Source organism: Salmo salar, chromosome 14, assembly GCF_965601325.2.
Source record: "Salmo salar chromosome 14, fSalSal1, whole genome shotgun sequence".
NCBI lineage: Eukaryota > Metazoa > Chordata > Actinopteri > Salmoniformes > Salmonidae > Salmo > Salmo salar.
In genome coordinates, this window is record NC_138304.1 from 106,498,598 (window position 1) to 106,514,954 (window position 16,357).

Consider the following 16,357-nt stretch of genomic DNA (forward strand, 5'->3'; position numbering starts at 1 on the left):
GCTACATTATCCTACAGACATCATAACATCACTGGCACTGTAGCTACATTATCCTACAGACAGAATAACATCACTGTAGCTACATTATCCTACAGACATAATAACATCACTGTAGCTACATTATCCTTTAGACATAATAACATCACTGTAGCTACATTATCCTACAGGCATAATAACATAACTGTAGCTACATTATCCTACAGACATAATAACATCACTGCACTGTAGCTACATTATCCTACAGACATAATAACATCACTGTACTGTAGCTACATTATCCTTCAGACATAATAACATCACTGTACTGTAGCTACATTATCCTACAGACATAATAACATCACTGCACTGGAGCTACATTATCCTACACACATACTAACATCACTGGCACTGTAGCTACATTATCCTACAGACATAATAACATAATTGTACTGTAGCTACATTATCCTACAGACATAATAACATCACTGTACTGTAGCTACATTATCCTACAGACAGAATAACATCACTGTAGCTACATTATCCTACAGACATAATAACAACCCTGTAGCTACATTATCCTACAGACATAATAACATCACTGTAGCTACATTATCCTTTAGACATAATAACATCACTGTAGCTACATTATCCTACAGACATAATATCATCACTGTACTGTAGCTACATTATCCTACAGACATAATAACATCACTGGCACTGTGGCTACATTATGCTACAGACATAATAACATCACTGCACTGTAGCTACATTATCCTACTGACATACTAACATCACTGGCACTGTAGCTACATTATCCTACAGACATAATAACATCACTGTACTGTAGCTACATTATCCTACAGACATAATAACATCACTGTAGCTACATTATCCTACAGACATAATAACATAATTGTACTGTAGCTACATTATCCTACAGACATACTAACATCACTGGCACTGTAGCTACATTATCCTACAGACATAATAACATAATTGTACTGTAGCTACATTATCCTACAGACATAATAACATCACTGTACTGTAGCTACATTATCCTACAGACAGAATAACATCACTGTAGCTACATTATCCTACAGACATAATAACAACACTGTAGCTACATTATCCTACAGACATAATAACATCACTGTAGCTACATTATCCTTTAGACATAATAACATCACTGTAGCTACATTATCCTACAGACATAATATCATCACTGTACTGTAGCTACATTATCCTACAGACATAATAACATCACTGGCACTGTGGCTACATTATGCTACAGACATAATAACATCACTGCACTGTAGCTACATTATCCTACTGACATACTAACATCACTGGCACTGTAGCTACATTATCCTACAGACATAATAACATCACTGTACTGTAGCTACATTATCCTACAGACATAATAACATCACTGTAGCTACATTATCCTACAGACATAATAACATAATTGTACTGTAGCTACATTATCCTACAGACATAATAACATCACTGGCACTGTAGCTACATTATTCTACAGACATAATAACATCACTGTAGCTACATTATCCTACAGACATAATAACAACACTGTAGCTACATTATTCTACAGACATAATAACATCACTGTAGCTACATTATCCTACAGACATAATAACATCACTGTAGCTACATTATCCTACAGACATAATAACAACACTGTAGCTACATTATCCTACAGACATAATATCATCACTGTACTGTAGCTACATTATCCTACAGACATAATAACATCACTGTACTGTAGCAACATTATCCTACAGACATAATAACATCACTGTACTGTAGCTACATTATCCTACAGATAATGTAGAGCCAAATAGCATTGAAGTTTACTTTGATTTATTGTGTATTGTCTTTCCAATAGGTGATATATTTTTATTTTTGTTTTTGTTTTGTGATTATTTGGTTGGGCCAGATTTTCTGAGTGCTGTCCTGAGGCTCTATGGGGTTGGTTTGGGTTAGTGAACTGAGCCTCAGAACCAGCTGGCTGAGGGGTCTCTTCTCTTGTTTCATCCCTTGACATCGCTCTCTCTCTCTCTCGCTCTCTCTCTCTCTCTCGCTCTCTCTCTCACTCTCGCTCTCTCTCTCCTTCCTTCCCCCTCTGTCTCGTTCACTCTCTCCTTTCCTCTCTCTCTCTCTCTCTCGCTCTCTCTCTTCTTCCCTCTCCCCCTCTCTCTCGCTCTCTCTCTCGCTCTCTCTCTTCTTCCCTCTCGCTCTCTCTCTTCTTCCCTCTCCCCCTCTCTCTCCTTCACTCCCCATCTCTCTCTCCTTTCCTCTCCCCCTCTCTCTCCTTCACTCTCGCTCTCCCCCTCTCTCTCCTTCACTCCCCATCTCTCTCTCCTTCACTCTCGCTCTCCCCCTCTCTCTCCTTCACTCCCCATCTCTCTCTCCTTCACTCTCGCTCTCCCCCCTCTCTCTCCTTCACTCCCCATCTCTCTCTCCTTCACTCTCGCTCTCCCCCTCTCTCTCCTTCACTCCCCATCTCTCTCCCCATCTCTCTCCCCCTCTCTCCTCCTTCACTCTCGCTCTCCCCCTCTCTCCCTCCTTCACTCTCGCTCTCTCTCTCTCGCTCTCTCTCTCTCGCTCTCTCTCGCTCTCTCTCTCTCGCTCTCTCTCTCTCTCTCTCTCTCTCTCTCTCTCTCTCTCTCTCTCTCTCTCTCTCTCTCTCTCTCTCTCTCTCTCTCTCTCTCTCTCTCTCTCTCTCTCTCTCTCTCTCTCTCTCTCTCTCTCTCTCTCTGTCAGGAGAAGACCTAAGGTACCATTTAACAGCTATTCAGGCCATGAGAACACCAACGGTAGAGCTACGTTTGAGAACCCCATGTACGACCGAACATGCAGCCCACCGACATCATGGCCAACGAGACAGAGTTTACAGTCAGCACAGTATGCACGGCGGTATAGCCACTATTACCTCCAGAGGTGAGTGTGTGTGTGTGTGTGTGTGTGTGTGTGTGTGATCATAACCAGAACATTATGCACAGTGTGAGATTTAAACCGCTTAACATTTAACCTTTATGTATGAGGATTTAATATTTAATCAGTACCTAAGGAACAACATTGAGTGCGGCCTTTCGTTCCACTACCAACACATCTGACTCGTTCCTAGTAAAATAATCGTTGTTTTGCCTCTGAATCAGTCACTGTTCATACTCAGCCGACAAGGAACACAGAGCCATGTGACAGGTGTAGGCCTATAGAATATATATCCACAAGTGGCAATGGAACAATCCTTACAGACCTCTAGTGCAGTGACACTAGACAACACAAGCAGTTAGTTACAGGACAGGGATTATCAAGCAGCCAGTTACAGGACAGGGAATATCAAGCAGCCAGTTACAGAGTAGGGATTATCAAGCAGCCAGTTACAGAGTAGGGATTATCAAGCAGCCAGTTACAGAGTAGGGATTATCAAGCAGCCAGTTACAGGACAGGGATTATCAAGCAGTTAGTTACAGGACAGGGAATATCAAGCAGCCAGTTACAGGATAGGGATTATCAAGCAACCAGTTACAGGACAAGATTATCAAGCAGTTAGTTACAGGACAGGGAATATCAAGCAGCCAGTTACAGGATAGGGATTATCAAGCAGCCAGTTACAGGACAGGGAATATCAAGCAGTCATTATCAGGACAGGGATTATCAAGCAGCCAGTTACAGGATAGCGATTATCAAGCAGCCAGTTACAGAGTAGGGATTATCAAGATTCAGTTACAGAGTAGGGATTATCAAGCAGCCAGTTACAGGACAGGGATTATCAAGCAGCCAGTTACAGGACAGGGATTATCAAGCAGCCAGTTACAGGACAGGGATTATCAAGCAGCCAGTTACAGAGTAGGGATTATCAAGCAGCCAGTTACAGGACAGGGATTATCAAGCAGTCAGTTACAGAGTAGGGATTATCAAGCAGCCAGTTACAGAGTAGGGATTATCAAGCAGCCAGTTACAGGACAGGGATTATCAAGCAGCCAGTTACAGAGTAGGGATTATCAAGCAGCCAGTTACAGAGTAGGGATTATCAAGCAGCCAGTTACAGGGTAGGGATTATCAAGCAGCCAGTTACAGAGTAGGGATTATCAAGCAGTCAGTTACAGAGTAGGGATTATCAAGCAGTCAGTTACAGGACAGGGATTATCAAGCAGTCGGTTACAGGATAGGGATTATCAAGCAGCCGGTTACAGGATAGGGATTATCAAGCAGCCAGTTACAGGACAGGGATTATCAAGCAGCAAGTTACAGAGTAGGGATTATCAAGCAGACAGTTACAGGACAGGGATTATCAAGCAGACGGGTACAGGATAGGGATTATCAAGCAGCCAGTTACAGAGTAGGGATTATCAAGCAGCCAGTTACAGAGTAGGGATAATCAAGCAGCCAGTTACAGGACAGGGATTATCAAGCAGCCAGTTACAGGACAGGGATTATCAAGCAGCCAGTTACAGGACAGGGATTATCAAGCAGCCAGTTACAGGACAGGGATTATCAAGCAGCCAGTTACAGGACAGGGATTATCAAGCAGCCAGTTAAAGAGTAGGGATTATCAAGCAGCCAGTTACAGGATAGGGATTATCAAGCAGCCAGTTACAGGATAGGGATTATCAAGTAGTCGGTTACAGGATAGGGATTATCAAGCAGCCAGTTACAGGATAGGGATTATCAAGCAGCCAGTTACAGGATAGGGATTATCAAGCAGCCAGTTACAGGATAGGGATTATCAAGCAGTCAGTTACAGGATAGGGATTATCAAGCAGCCAGTTACAGGATAGGGATTATCAAGCAGTCAGTTACAGGATAGGGATTATCAAGCAGTCAGTTACAGGATAGGGAATATCAAGCAGTCAGTTACAGGATAGGGATTATCAAGCAGTCAGTTACAGGATAGGGATTATCAAGCAGTCAGTTACAGGATATGGAATATCAAGCAGCCAGTTAAAGGATATGGAATATCAAGCAGCCAGTTACAGGATAGGGATTATCAAGCAGTCGGTTACAGAGTAGGGATTATCAAGAGGCCAGTTACAGGGTAGGGATGATCAAGCAGCCAGTTACAGGACAGGGATTATCAAGCAGCCAGTTACAGGACAGGGATTATCGAGCAGCCAGTTACAGGACAGGGATTATCAAGCAGCCAGTTACAGAGTAGGGATTATCAAGCAGCCAGTTACAGGATATGGAATATCATGGCAGCCAGTTACAGGATAAGGAATATCAAGCAGCCAGTGACATGATATGGAATATCAAGCAGCCAGTTACAGGATATGGAATATCAAGCAGCCAGTAACAGGATATGGAATATCAAGCAGCCAGTTACATGATATGGAATATCAAGCAGCCAGTTACAGGATATGGAATATCAAGCAGCCAGTTAAAATATATGGAATATCAAGCAGCCAGTTAAAGGATATGGAATATCAAGCAGCCAGTTACAGGATATGGAATATCAAGCAGCCAGTTACAGGATATGGAATATCAAGCAGCCAGTTACAGAATAAGGAATATCAAGCAACCAGTTAAAGGATATGGAATATCAAGCAACCAGTTACAGGATATGGAATATCAAGCAGCCAGTTACAGGATATGGAATATCAAGCAGCCAGTTACAGGATATGGAATATCAAGCAGCCAGTTACAGGATAAGGAATATCAAGCAGCCAGTTAAAGGATATGGAATATCAAGCAGCCAGTTAAAGGATATGGAATATCAAGCAGTCAGTTACAGGATATGGAATATCAAGCAGCCAGTTACAGGATTTGGAATATCAAGCAGCCAGTTACAGGATATGGATTATCAAGCAGCCAGTTACAGGATATGGATTATCAAGCAGCCAGTTACAGGATAAGGATTATCAAGCAGCCAGTTACAGGATATGGAATATCAAGCAGCCAGTTACAGGATATGGAATATCAAGCAGCCAGTTACATGATATGGAATATCAAGCAGCCAGTTACAAGATATGGAATATCAAGCAGCCAGTTACAGGATATGGAATATCAAGCAGCCAGTTACAGGATATGGAATATCAAGCAGCCAGTTACAGGATAAGGAATATCAAGCAGCCAGTTAAAGGATATGGAATATGAAGCAGCCAGTTACAGGATATGGAATATCAAGCAGCCAGTTACAGGATATGGAATATCAAGCAGCCAGTTACAGGATATGGAATATCAAGCAGCCAGTTACAGGATATGGAATATCAAGCAGCCAGTTACAGGTCAGGGAATATCAAGCAGCCAGTTACAGGACAGGGAATATCAAGCAGCCAGTTACAGGACAGGGAATATCAAGCAGCCAGTTACAGGATAAGGAATATCAAGCAGCCAGTTACAGGACAGGGAATATCAAGCAGCCAGTTACAGGACAGGGAATATCATGCAGCCAGTTACAGGATATGGAATATCAAGCAGCCAGTTACAGGACAGGGAATATCAAGCAGCCAGTTACAGGACAGGGAATATCAAGCAGCCAGTTACAGGACAGGGAATATCAAGCACCAGTTACAGGATATGGAATATCAAGCAGCCAGTTACAGGTTATGGAATATCAAGCCGCCAGTTACAGGATAAGGAATATCAAGCAGCCAGTTACAGGATAAGGATTATCAAGCAGCCAGTTACAGGACATGGAATATCAAGCAGCCAGTTACAGGATATGGAATATCAAGCAGCCAGTTACATGATATGGAATATCAAGCAGCCAGTTACAAGATATGGAATATCAAGCAGCCAGTTACAGGATATGGAATATCAAGCAGCCAGTTACAGGATATGGAATATCAAGCAGCCAGTTACAGGATAAGGAATATCAAGCAGCCAGTTAAAGGATATGGAATATCAAGCAGCCAGTTACAGGATATGGAATATCAAACAGCCAGTTACAGGATATGGAATATCAAGCAGCCAGTTACAGGATATGGGATATCATTCAGCCAGTTACAGGATATGGAATATCAAGCAGCCAGTTACAGGACAGGGAATATCAAGCAGCCAGTTACAGGACAGGGAATATCAAGCAGCCAGTTACAGGATAGGGATTATCAAGCAGCCAGATACAGGATAAGGAATATCTAGCAGCCAGTTACAGGACAGGGAATATCAAGCAGCCAGTTACAGGACAGGGAATATCAAGCAGCCAGTTACAGGATATGGAATATCAAGCAGCGAGTTACAGGACAGGGAATATCAAGCAGCCAGTTACAGTACAGGGAATATCATGCAGCCAGTTACAGGATATGGAATATCAAGCAGCCAGTTACAGGATATGGAATATCAAGCAGCCAGTTACAGGATATGGAATATCTATCAGCCAGTTACAGGATAAAGAATATCAAGCAGCCAGTTAAAGGATATGGAATATCAAGCAGCCAGTTACAGGATATGGAATATCAAGCAGCCAGTTAAAGGATATGGAATATCAAGCAGCTAGTTACAGGATATGGAATATCAAGCAGCCAGTTACAGGATATGGAATATCAAGCAGCCAGTTAAAGGATATGGAATATCAAGCAGCCAGTTACAGGATATGGAATATAAAGCAGCCAGTTACAGGATATGGAATATCAAGCAGCCAGTTACAGGATATGGAATATCAAGCAGCCAGTTACAGGATATGGAATATCAAGCAGCCAGTTACAGGATATGGAATATCAAGCAGCCAGTTACAGGATATGGAATATCAAGCAGCCAGTTACAGGACAGGGAATATCAAGCAGCCAGTTACAGGACAGGGAATATCAAGCAGCCAGTTACGGGATAGGGATTATCAAGCAGCCAGTTACAGGATAAGGAATATCAAGCAGCCAGTTACAGGACAGGGGCTATCAAGCAGCCAGTTACAGGACAGGGAATATCAAGCAGCCAGTTACAGGATATGGAATATCAAGCAGCCAGTTACAGGATATGGATTATCAAGCAGCCAGTTACAGGATATGGATTATCAAGCAGCCAGTTACAGGATAAGGATTATCAAGCAGCCAGTTACAGGATATGGAATATCAAGCAGCCAGATACAGGATATGGATTATCAAGCAGCCAGTTACATGATATGGAATATCAAGCAGCCAGTTACAAGATATGGAATATCAAGCAGCCAGTTACAGGATATGGAATATCAAGCAGCCAGTTACAGGATATGGAATATCAAGCAGCCAGTTACAGGATAAGGAATATCAAGCAGCCAGTTAAAGGATATGGAATATCAAGCAGCCAGTTACAGGATATGGAATATCAAGCAGCCAGTTACAGGATATGGAATATCAAGCAGCCAATTACAGGATATGGGATATCATTCAGCCAGTTACAGGATATGGAATATCAAGCAGCCAGTTACAGGACAGGGAATATCAAGCAGCCAGTTACAGGACAGGGAATATCAAGCAGCCAGTTACAGGATAGGGATTATCAAGCAGCCAGTTACAGGATAAGGAATATCTAGCAGCCAGTTACAGGACAGGGAATATCAAGCAGCCAGTTACAGGACAGGGAATATCAAGCAGCCAGTTACAGGATATGGAATATCAAGCAGCCAGTTACAGGACAGGGAATATCAAGCAGCCAGTTACAGTACAGAGAATATCATGCAGCCAGTTACAGGATATGGAATATCAAGCAGCCAGTTACAGGATATGGAATATCAAGCAGCCAGTTACAGGATATGGAATATCAAGCAGCCAGTTACAGGATAAAGAATATCAAGCAGCCAGTTAAAGGATATGGAATATCAAGCAGCCAGTTACAGGATATGGAATATCAAGCAGCCAGTTACAGGATATGGAATATCAAGCAGCCAGTTAAAGGATATGGAATATCAAGCAGCCAGTTACAGGATATGGAATATCAAGCAGCCAGTTACAGGATATGGAATATCAAGCAGCCAGTTACAGGATATGGAATATCAAGCAGCCAGTTACAGGATATGGAATATCAAGCAGCCAGTTACAGGATATGGAATATCAAGCAGCCAGTTACAGGATATGGAATATCAAGCAGCCAGTTACAGGACAGGGAATATCAAGCAGCCAGTTACAGGACAGGGAATATCAAGTAGCCAGTTACGGGATAGGGATTATCAAGCAGCCAGTTACAGGATAAGGAATATCAAGCAGCCAGTTACAGGACAGGGACTATCAAGCAGCCAGTTACAGGACAGGGAATATCAAGCAGCCAGTTACAGGATATGGATTATCAAGCAGCCAGTTACAGGATATGGAATATCAAGCAGCCAGTTACAGGATATGGAATATCAAGCAGCCAGTTACAGGATATGGAATATCAAGCAGCCAGTTACAGGATAAGGAATATCAAGCAACCAGTTAAAGGATATGGAATATCAAGCAGCCAGTTACAGGATATGGAATATCAAGCAGCCAGTTACAGGATATGGAATATCAAGCAGCCAGTTACAGGATATGGAATATCAAGCAGCCAGTTACAGGATATGGAATATCAAGCAGCCAGTTACAGGATAAGGAATATCAAGCAGCCAGTTAAAGGATATGGAATATCAAGCAGCCAGTTAAAGGATATGGAATATCAAGCAGCCAGTTACAGGATATGGAATATCAAGCAGCCAGTTACAGGATTTGGAATATCAAGCAGCCAGTTACAGGATATGGAATATCAAGCAGCCAGTTACAGGATATGGAATATCAAGCAGCCAGTTACATGATGAGGAATATCAAGCAGCCAGTTACAGGATATGGAATATCAAGCAGCCAGTTACAAGATATGGAAAATCAAGCAGCCAGTTACAGGATATGGAATATCAAGCAGCCAGATACAGGATATGGAATATCAAGCAGCCAGTTACAGGATATGGAATATCAAGCAGCCAGTTACAGGATAAGGAATATCAAGCAGCCAGTTAAAGGATATGGAATATCAAGCAGCCAGTTACAGGATATGGAATATCAAGCAGCCAGTTACAGGATATGGAATATCAAGCAGCCAGTTACAGGATATGGAATATCAAGCAGCCAGTTACAGGATAAGGAATATCAAGCAGCCAGTTAAAGGATATGGAATATCAAGCAGCCAGTTAAAGTATATGGAATATCAAGCAGCCAGTTACAGGATATGGAATATCAAGCAGCCAGTTACAGGATATGGAATATCAAGCAGCCAGTTAAAGGATATGGAATATCAAGCAGCCAGTTACAGGATATGGAACATCAAGCAGCCAGTTACAGGATATGGAACATCAAGCAGCCAGTTAAAGGATATGGAATATCACGCAGCCAGTTACAGGATATGGAATATCAAGCAGTCAGTTACAGGATATGGAATATCAAGCAGCCAGTTACAGGATATGGAATATCAAGCAGCCAGTTACAGGATATGGAATATCAAGCAGCCATTTAAAGGATATGGAATATCAAGCAGCCAGTTACAGGATATGGAATATCAAGCAGTCAGTTACAGGATATGGAATATCTAGCAGCCAGTTACAGGATATGGAACATCAAGCAGCCAGTTACAGGATATGGATTATCAAGCAGCCAGTTACAGGATATGGAATATCAAGCAGCCAGTTACAGGATATGGAATATCAAGCAGCCAGTTACAAGATATGGAATATCAAGCAGCCAGTTACAGGATATGGAATATCAAGCAGCCAGTTACAGGATATGGAATATCAAGCAGCCAGTTACAGGATATGGATTATCAAGCAGCCAGTTACAGGATTTGGAATATCAAGCAGCCAGTTACAGGATATGGAATATCAAGCAGCCAGTTGCAGGATGTGGAATATCAAGCAGCCAGTTAAAGGATATGGATTATCAAGCAGCCAGTTACAGGATATGGATTATCAAGCAGCCAGTTACAGGATAAGGATTATCAAGCAGCCAGTTACAGGATATGGAATATCAAGCAGCCAGTTACAGGATATGGATTATCAAGCAGCCAGTTACATGATATGGAATATCAAGCAGCCAGTTACAAGATATGGAATATCAAGCAGCCAGTTACAGGATATGGAATATCAAGCAGACAGTTACAGGATATGGAATATCAAGCAGCCAGTTACAGGATAAGGAATATCAAGCAGCCATTTACAGGATATGGAATATCAAGCAGCCAGTTACAGGATATGGAATATCAAGCAGCCAATTACAGGATATGGGATATCATTCAGCCAGTTACAGGATATGGAATATCAAGCAGCCAGTTACAGGACAGGAAATATCAAGCAGCCAGTTACAGGACAGGGAATATCAAGCAGCCAGTTACAGGATAGGGATTATCAAGCAGCCAGTTACAGGATAAGGAATATCTAGCGGCCAGTTACAGGACAGGGAATATCAAGCAGCCAGTTACAGGACAGGGAATATCAAGCAGCCAATTACAGGATATGGGATATCATTCAGCCAGTTACAGGATATGGAATATCAAGCAGCCAGTTACAGGACAGGAAATATCAAGCAGCCAGTTACAGGACAGGGAATATCAAGCAGCCAGTTACAGGATAGGGATTATCAAGCAGCCAGTTACAGGATAAGGAATATCTAGCGGCCAGTTACAGGACAGGGAATATCAAGCAGCCAGTTACAGGACAGGGAATATCAAGCAGCCAGTTACAGGATATGGAATATCAAGCAGCCAGTTACAGGACAGGGAATATCAAGCAGCCAGTTACAGTACAGAGAATATCATGCAGCCAGTTACAGGATATGGAATATCAAGCAGCCAGTTACAGGATATGGAATATCAAGCAGCCAGTTACAGGATATGGAATATCAAGCAGCCAGTTACAGGATAAAGAATATCAAGCAGCCAGTTAAAGGATATGGAATATCAAGCAGCCAGTTACAGGATATGGAATATCAAGCAGCCAGTTACAGGATATGGAATATCAAGCAGCCAGTTACAGGATATGGAATATCAAGCAGCCAGTTACAGGATATGGAATATCAAGCAGCCATTTAAAGGATATGGAATATCAAGCAGCCAGTTACAGGATATGGAATATCAAGCAGTCAGTTACAGGATATGGAATATCTAGCAGCCAGTTACAGGATATGGAATATCAAGCAGCCAGTTACAGGATATGGAATATCAAGCAGCCAGTTAAAGGATATGGAATATCAAGCAGCCAGTTACAGGATATGGAATATCAAGCAGCCAGTTACAGGATATGGAATATCAAGCAGCCAGTTACAGGATATGGAATATCAAGCAGCCAGTTACAGGATATGGAATATCAAGCAGCCAGTTACAGGATATGGAATATCAAGCAGCCAGTTACAGGATATGGAATATCAAGCAGCCAGTTACAGGATATGGAATATCAAGCAGCCAGTTAAAGGATGTGGAATATCAAGCAGCCAGTTAAAGGATATGGATTATCAAGCAGCCAGTTACAGGATATGGATTATCAAGCAGCCAGTTACAGGATAAGGATTATCAAGCAGCCAGTTACAGGATATGGAATATCAAGCAGCCAGTTACAGGATATGGACTATCAAGCAGCCAGTTACATGATATGGAATATCAAGCAGCCAGTTACAAGATATGGAATATCAAGCAGCCAGTTACAGGATATGGAATATCAAGCAGACAGTTACAGGATATGGAATATCAAGCAGCCAGTTACAGGATATGGAATATCAAGCAGCCAGTTAAAGGATATGGAATATCAAGCAGCCAGTTACAGGATATGGAATATCAAGCAGCCAATTACAGGATATGGGATATCATTCAGGCAGTTACAGGATATGGAATATCAAGCAGCCAGTTACAGGACAGGGAATATCAAGCAGCCAGTTACAGGACAGGGAATATCAAGCAGCCAGTTACAGGATAGGGATTATCAAGCAGCCAGTTACAGGATAAGGAATATCTAGCAGCCAGTTACAGGACAGGGAATATCAAGCAGCCAGTTACAGGACAGGGAATATCAAGAAGCCAGTTACAGGATATGGAATATCAAGCAGCCAGTTACAGGACAGGGAATATCAAGCAGCCAGTTACAGTACAGAGAATATCATGCAGCCAGTTACAGGATATGGAATATCAAGCAGCCAGTTACAGGATATGGAATATCAAGCAGCCAGTTACAGGATATGGAATATCAAGCAGCCAGTTACAGGATAAAGAATATCAAGCAGCCAGTTAAAGGATATGGAATATCAAGCAGCCAGTTACAGGATATGGAATATCAAGCAGCCAGTTAAAGCATATGGCATATCAAGCAGCCAGTTACAGGATATGGAATATCAAGCAGCCAGTTACAGGATATGGAATATCAAGCAGCCAGTTACAGGATATGGAATATCAAGCAGCCAGTTACAGGATATGGAATATCAAGCAGCCAGTTACAGGATATGGAATATCAAGCAGCCAGTTACAGGATATTGAATATCAAGCAGCCAGTTACAGGATATGGAATATCAAGCAGCCAGTTACAGGATATGGATTATCAAGCAGCCAGTTACAGGATATGGAATATCAAGCAGCCAGTTACAGGACAGGGAATATCAAGCAGCCAGTTACAGGACAGGGAATATCAAGCAGCCAGTTACGGGATAGGGATTATCAAGCAGCCAGTTACAGGATAAGGAATATCAAGCAGCCAGTTACAGGACAGGGACTATCAAGCAGCCAGTTACAGGACAGGGAATATCAAGCAGCCAGTTACAGGATATGGAATATCAAGCAACCAGTTAAAGGATATGGAATATCAAGCAGCCAGTTACAGGATATGGAATATCAAGCAGCCAGTTACAGGATATGGAATATCAAGCAGCCAGTTACAGGATATGGAATATCAAGCAGCCAGTTACAGGATATGGAATATCAAGCAGCCATTTACAGGACAGGGAATATCAAGCAGCCAGTTACAGGACAGGGAATATCAAGTAGCCAGTTACGGGATAGGGATTATCAAGCAGCCAGTTACAGGATAAGGAATATCAAGCAGCCAGTTACAAGACAGGGACTATCAAGCAGCCAGTTACAGGACAGGGAATATCAAGCAGCCAGTTACAGGATATGGATTATCAAGCAGCCAGTTACAGGATATGGAATATCAAGCAGCCAGTTACAGGATATGGAATATCAAGCAGCCAGTTACAGGATATGGAATATCAAGCAGCCAGTTACAGGATAAGGAATATCAAGCAACCAGTTAAAGGATATGGAATATCAAGCAGCCAGATACAGGATATGGAATATCAAGCAGCCAGTTACAGGATATGGAATATCAAGCAGACAGTTACAGGATAAGGAATATCAAGAAGCCAATTACAGGATAAGGAATATCAAGCAGCCAGTTAAAGGATATGGAATATCAAGCAGCCAGTTAAAGGATATGGAATATCAAGCAGCCAGTTACAGGATATGGAATATCAAGCAGCCAGTTACAGGATATGGAATATCAAGCAGCCAGTTACAGGATTTGGAATATCAAGCAGCCAGTTACAGGATATGGAATATCAAGCAGCCAGTTACAGGATATGGAATATCAAGCAGCCAGTTACATGATGAGGAATATCAAGCAGCCAGTTACAGGATATGGAATATCAAGCAGCCAGTTACAAGATATGGAAAATCAAGCAGCTAGTTACAGGATATGGAATATCAAGCAGCCAGATACAGGATATGGAATATCAAGCAGCCAGTTACAGGATATGGAATATCAAGCAGCCAGTTACAGGATAAGGAATATCAAGCAGCCAGTTAAAGGATATGGAATATCAAGCAGCCAGTTACAGGATATGGAATATCAAGCAGCCAGTTACAGGATATGGAATATCAAGCAGCCAGTTACAGGATATGGAATATCAAGCAGCCAGTTACAGGATAAGGAATATCAAGCAGCCAGTTAAAGGATATGGAATATCAAGCAGCCAGTTAAAGTATATGGAATATCAAGCAGCCAGTTACAGGATATGGAATATCAAGCAGCCAGTTACAGGATATGGAATATCAAGCAGCCAGTTAAAGGATATGGAATATCAAGCAGCCAGTTACAGGATATGGAACATCAAGCAGCCAGTTACAGGATATGGAACATCAAGCAGCCAGTTAAAGGATATGGAATATCACGCAGCCAGTTACAGGATATGGAATATCAAGCAGTCAGTTACAGGATATGGAATATCAAGCAGCCAGTTACAGGATATGGAATATCAAGCAGCCAGTTACAGGATATGGAATATCAAGCAGCCATTTAAAGGATATGGAATATCAAGCAGCCAGTTACAGGATATGGAATATCAAGCAGTCAGTTACAGGATATGGAATATCTAGCAGCCAGTTACAGGATATGGAACATCAAGCAGCCAGTTACAGGATATGGATTATCAAGCAGCCAGTTACAGGATATGGAATATCAAGCAGCCAGTTACAGGATATGGAATATCAAGCAGCCAGTTACAAGATATGGAATATCAAGCAGCCAGTTACAGGATATGGAATATCAAGCAGCCAGTTACAGGATATGGAATATCAAGCAGCCAGTTACAGGATATGGATTATCAAGCAGCCAGTTACAGGATTTGGAATATCAAGCAGCCAGTTACAGGATATGGAATATCAAGCAGCCAGTTGCAGGATGTGGAATATCAAGCAGCCAGTTAAAGGATATGGATTATCAAGCAGCCAGTTACAGGATATGGATTATCAAGCAGCCAGTTACAGGATAAGGATTATCAAGCAGCCAGTTACAGGATATGGAATATCAAGCAGCCAGTTACAGGATATGGATTATCAAGCAGCCAGTTACATGATATGGAATATCAAGCAGCCAGTTACAAGATATGGAATATCAAGCAGCCAGTTACAGGATATGGAATATCAAGCAGACAGTTACAGGATATGGAATATCAAGCAGCCAGTTACAGGATAAGGAATATCAAGCAGCCAGTTAAAGGATATGGAATATCAAGCAGCCAGTTACAGGATATGGAATATCAAGCAGCCAGTTACAGGATATGGAATATCAAGCAGCCAATTACAGGATATGGGATATCATTCAGCCAGTTACAGGATATGGAATATCAAGCAGCCAGTTACAGGACAGGAAATATCAAGCAGCCAGTTACAGGACAGGGAATATCAAGCAGCCAGTTACAGGATAGGGATTATCAAGCAGCCAGTTACAGGATAAGGAATATCTAGCAGCCAGTTACAGGACAGGGAATATCAAGCAGCCAGTTACAGGACAGGGAATATCAAGCAGCCAGTTACAGGATATGGAATATCAAGCAGCCAGTTACAGGACAGGGAATATCAAGCAGCCAGTTACAGTACAGAGAATATCATGCAGCCAGTTACAGGATATGGAATATCAAGCAGCCAGTTACAGGATATGGAATATCAAGCAGCCAGTTACAGGATATGGAATATC

General features: G+C 42.0%; 1 protein-coding gene across 1 annotated transcript in view; it reads left to right on the forward strand.

Annotated features, from left to right (window-relative positions):
• Positions 1 to 16,357, forward strand: part of csmd2 (CUB and Sushi multiple domains 2) — an 854,766-nt gene that overhangs the window by 787,050 nt on the left and 51,359 nt on the right. Inside the window, 1 exon segment of the mRNA XM_082961372.1 lies at positions 2,758 to 2,934. Coding sequence (XP_082817498.1) covers positions 2,758 to 2,934 — 177 coding nt within the window.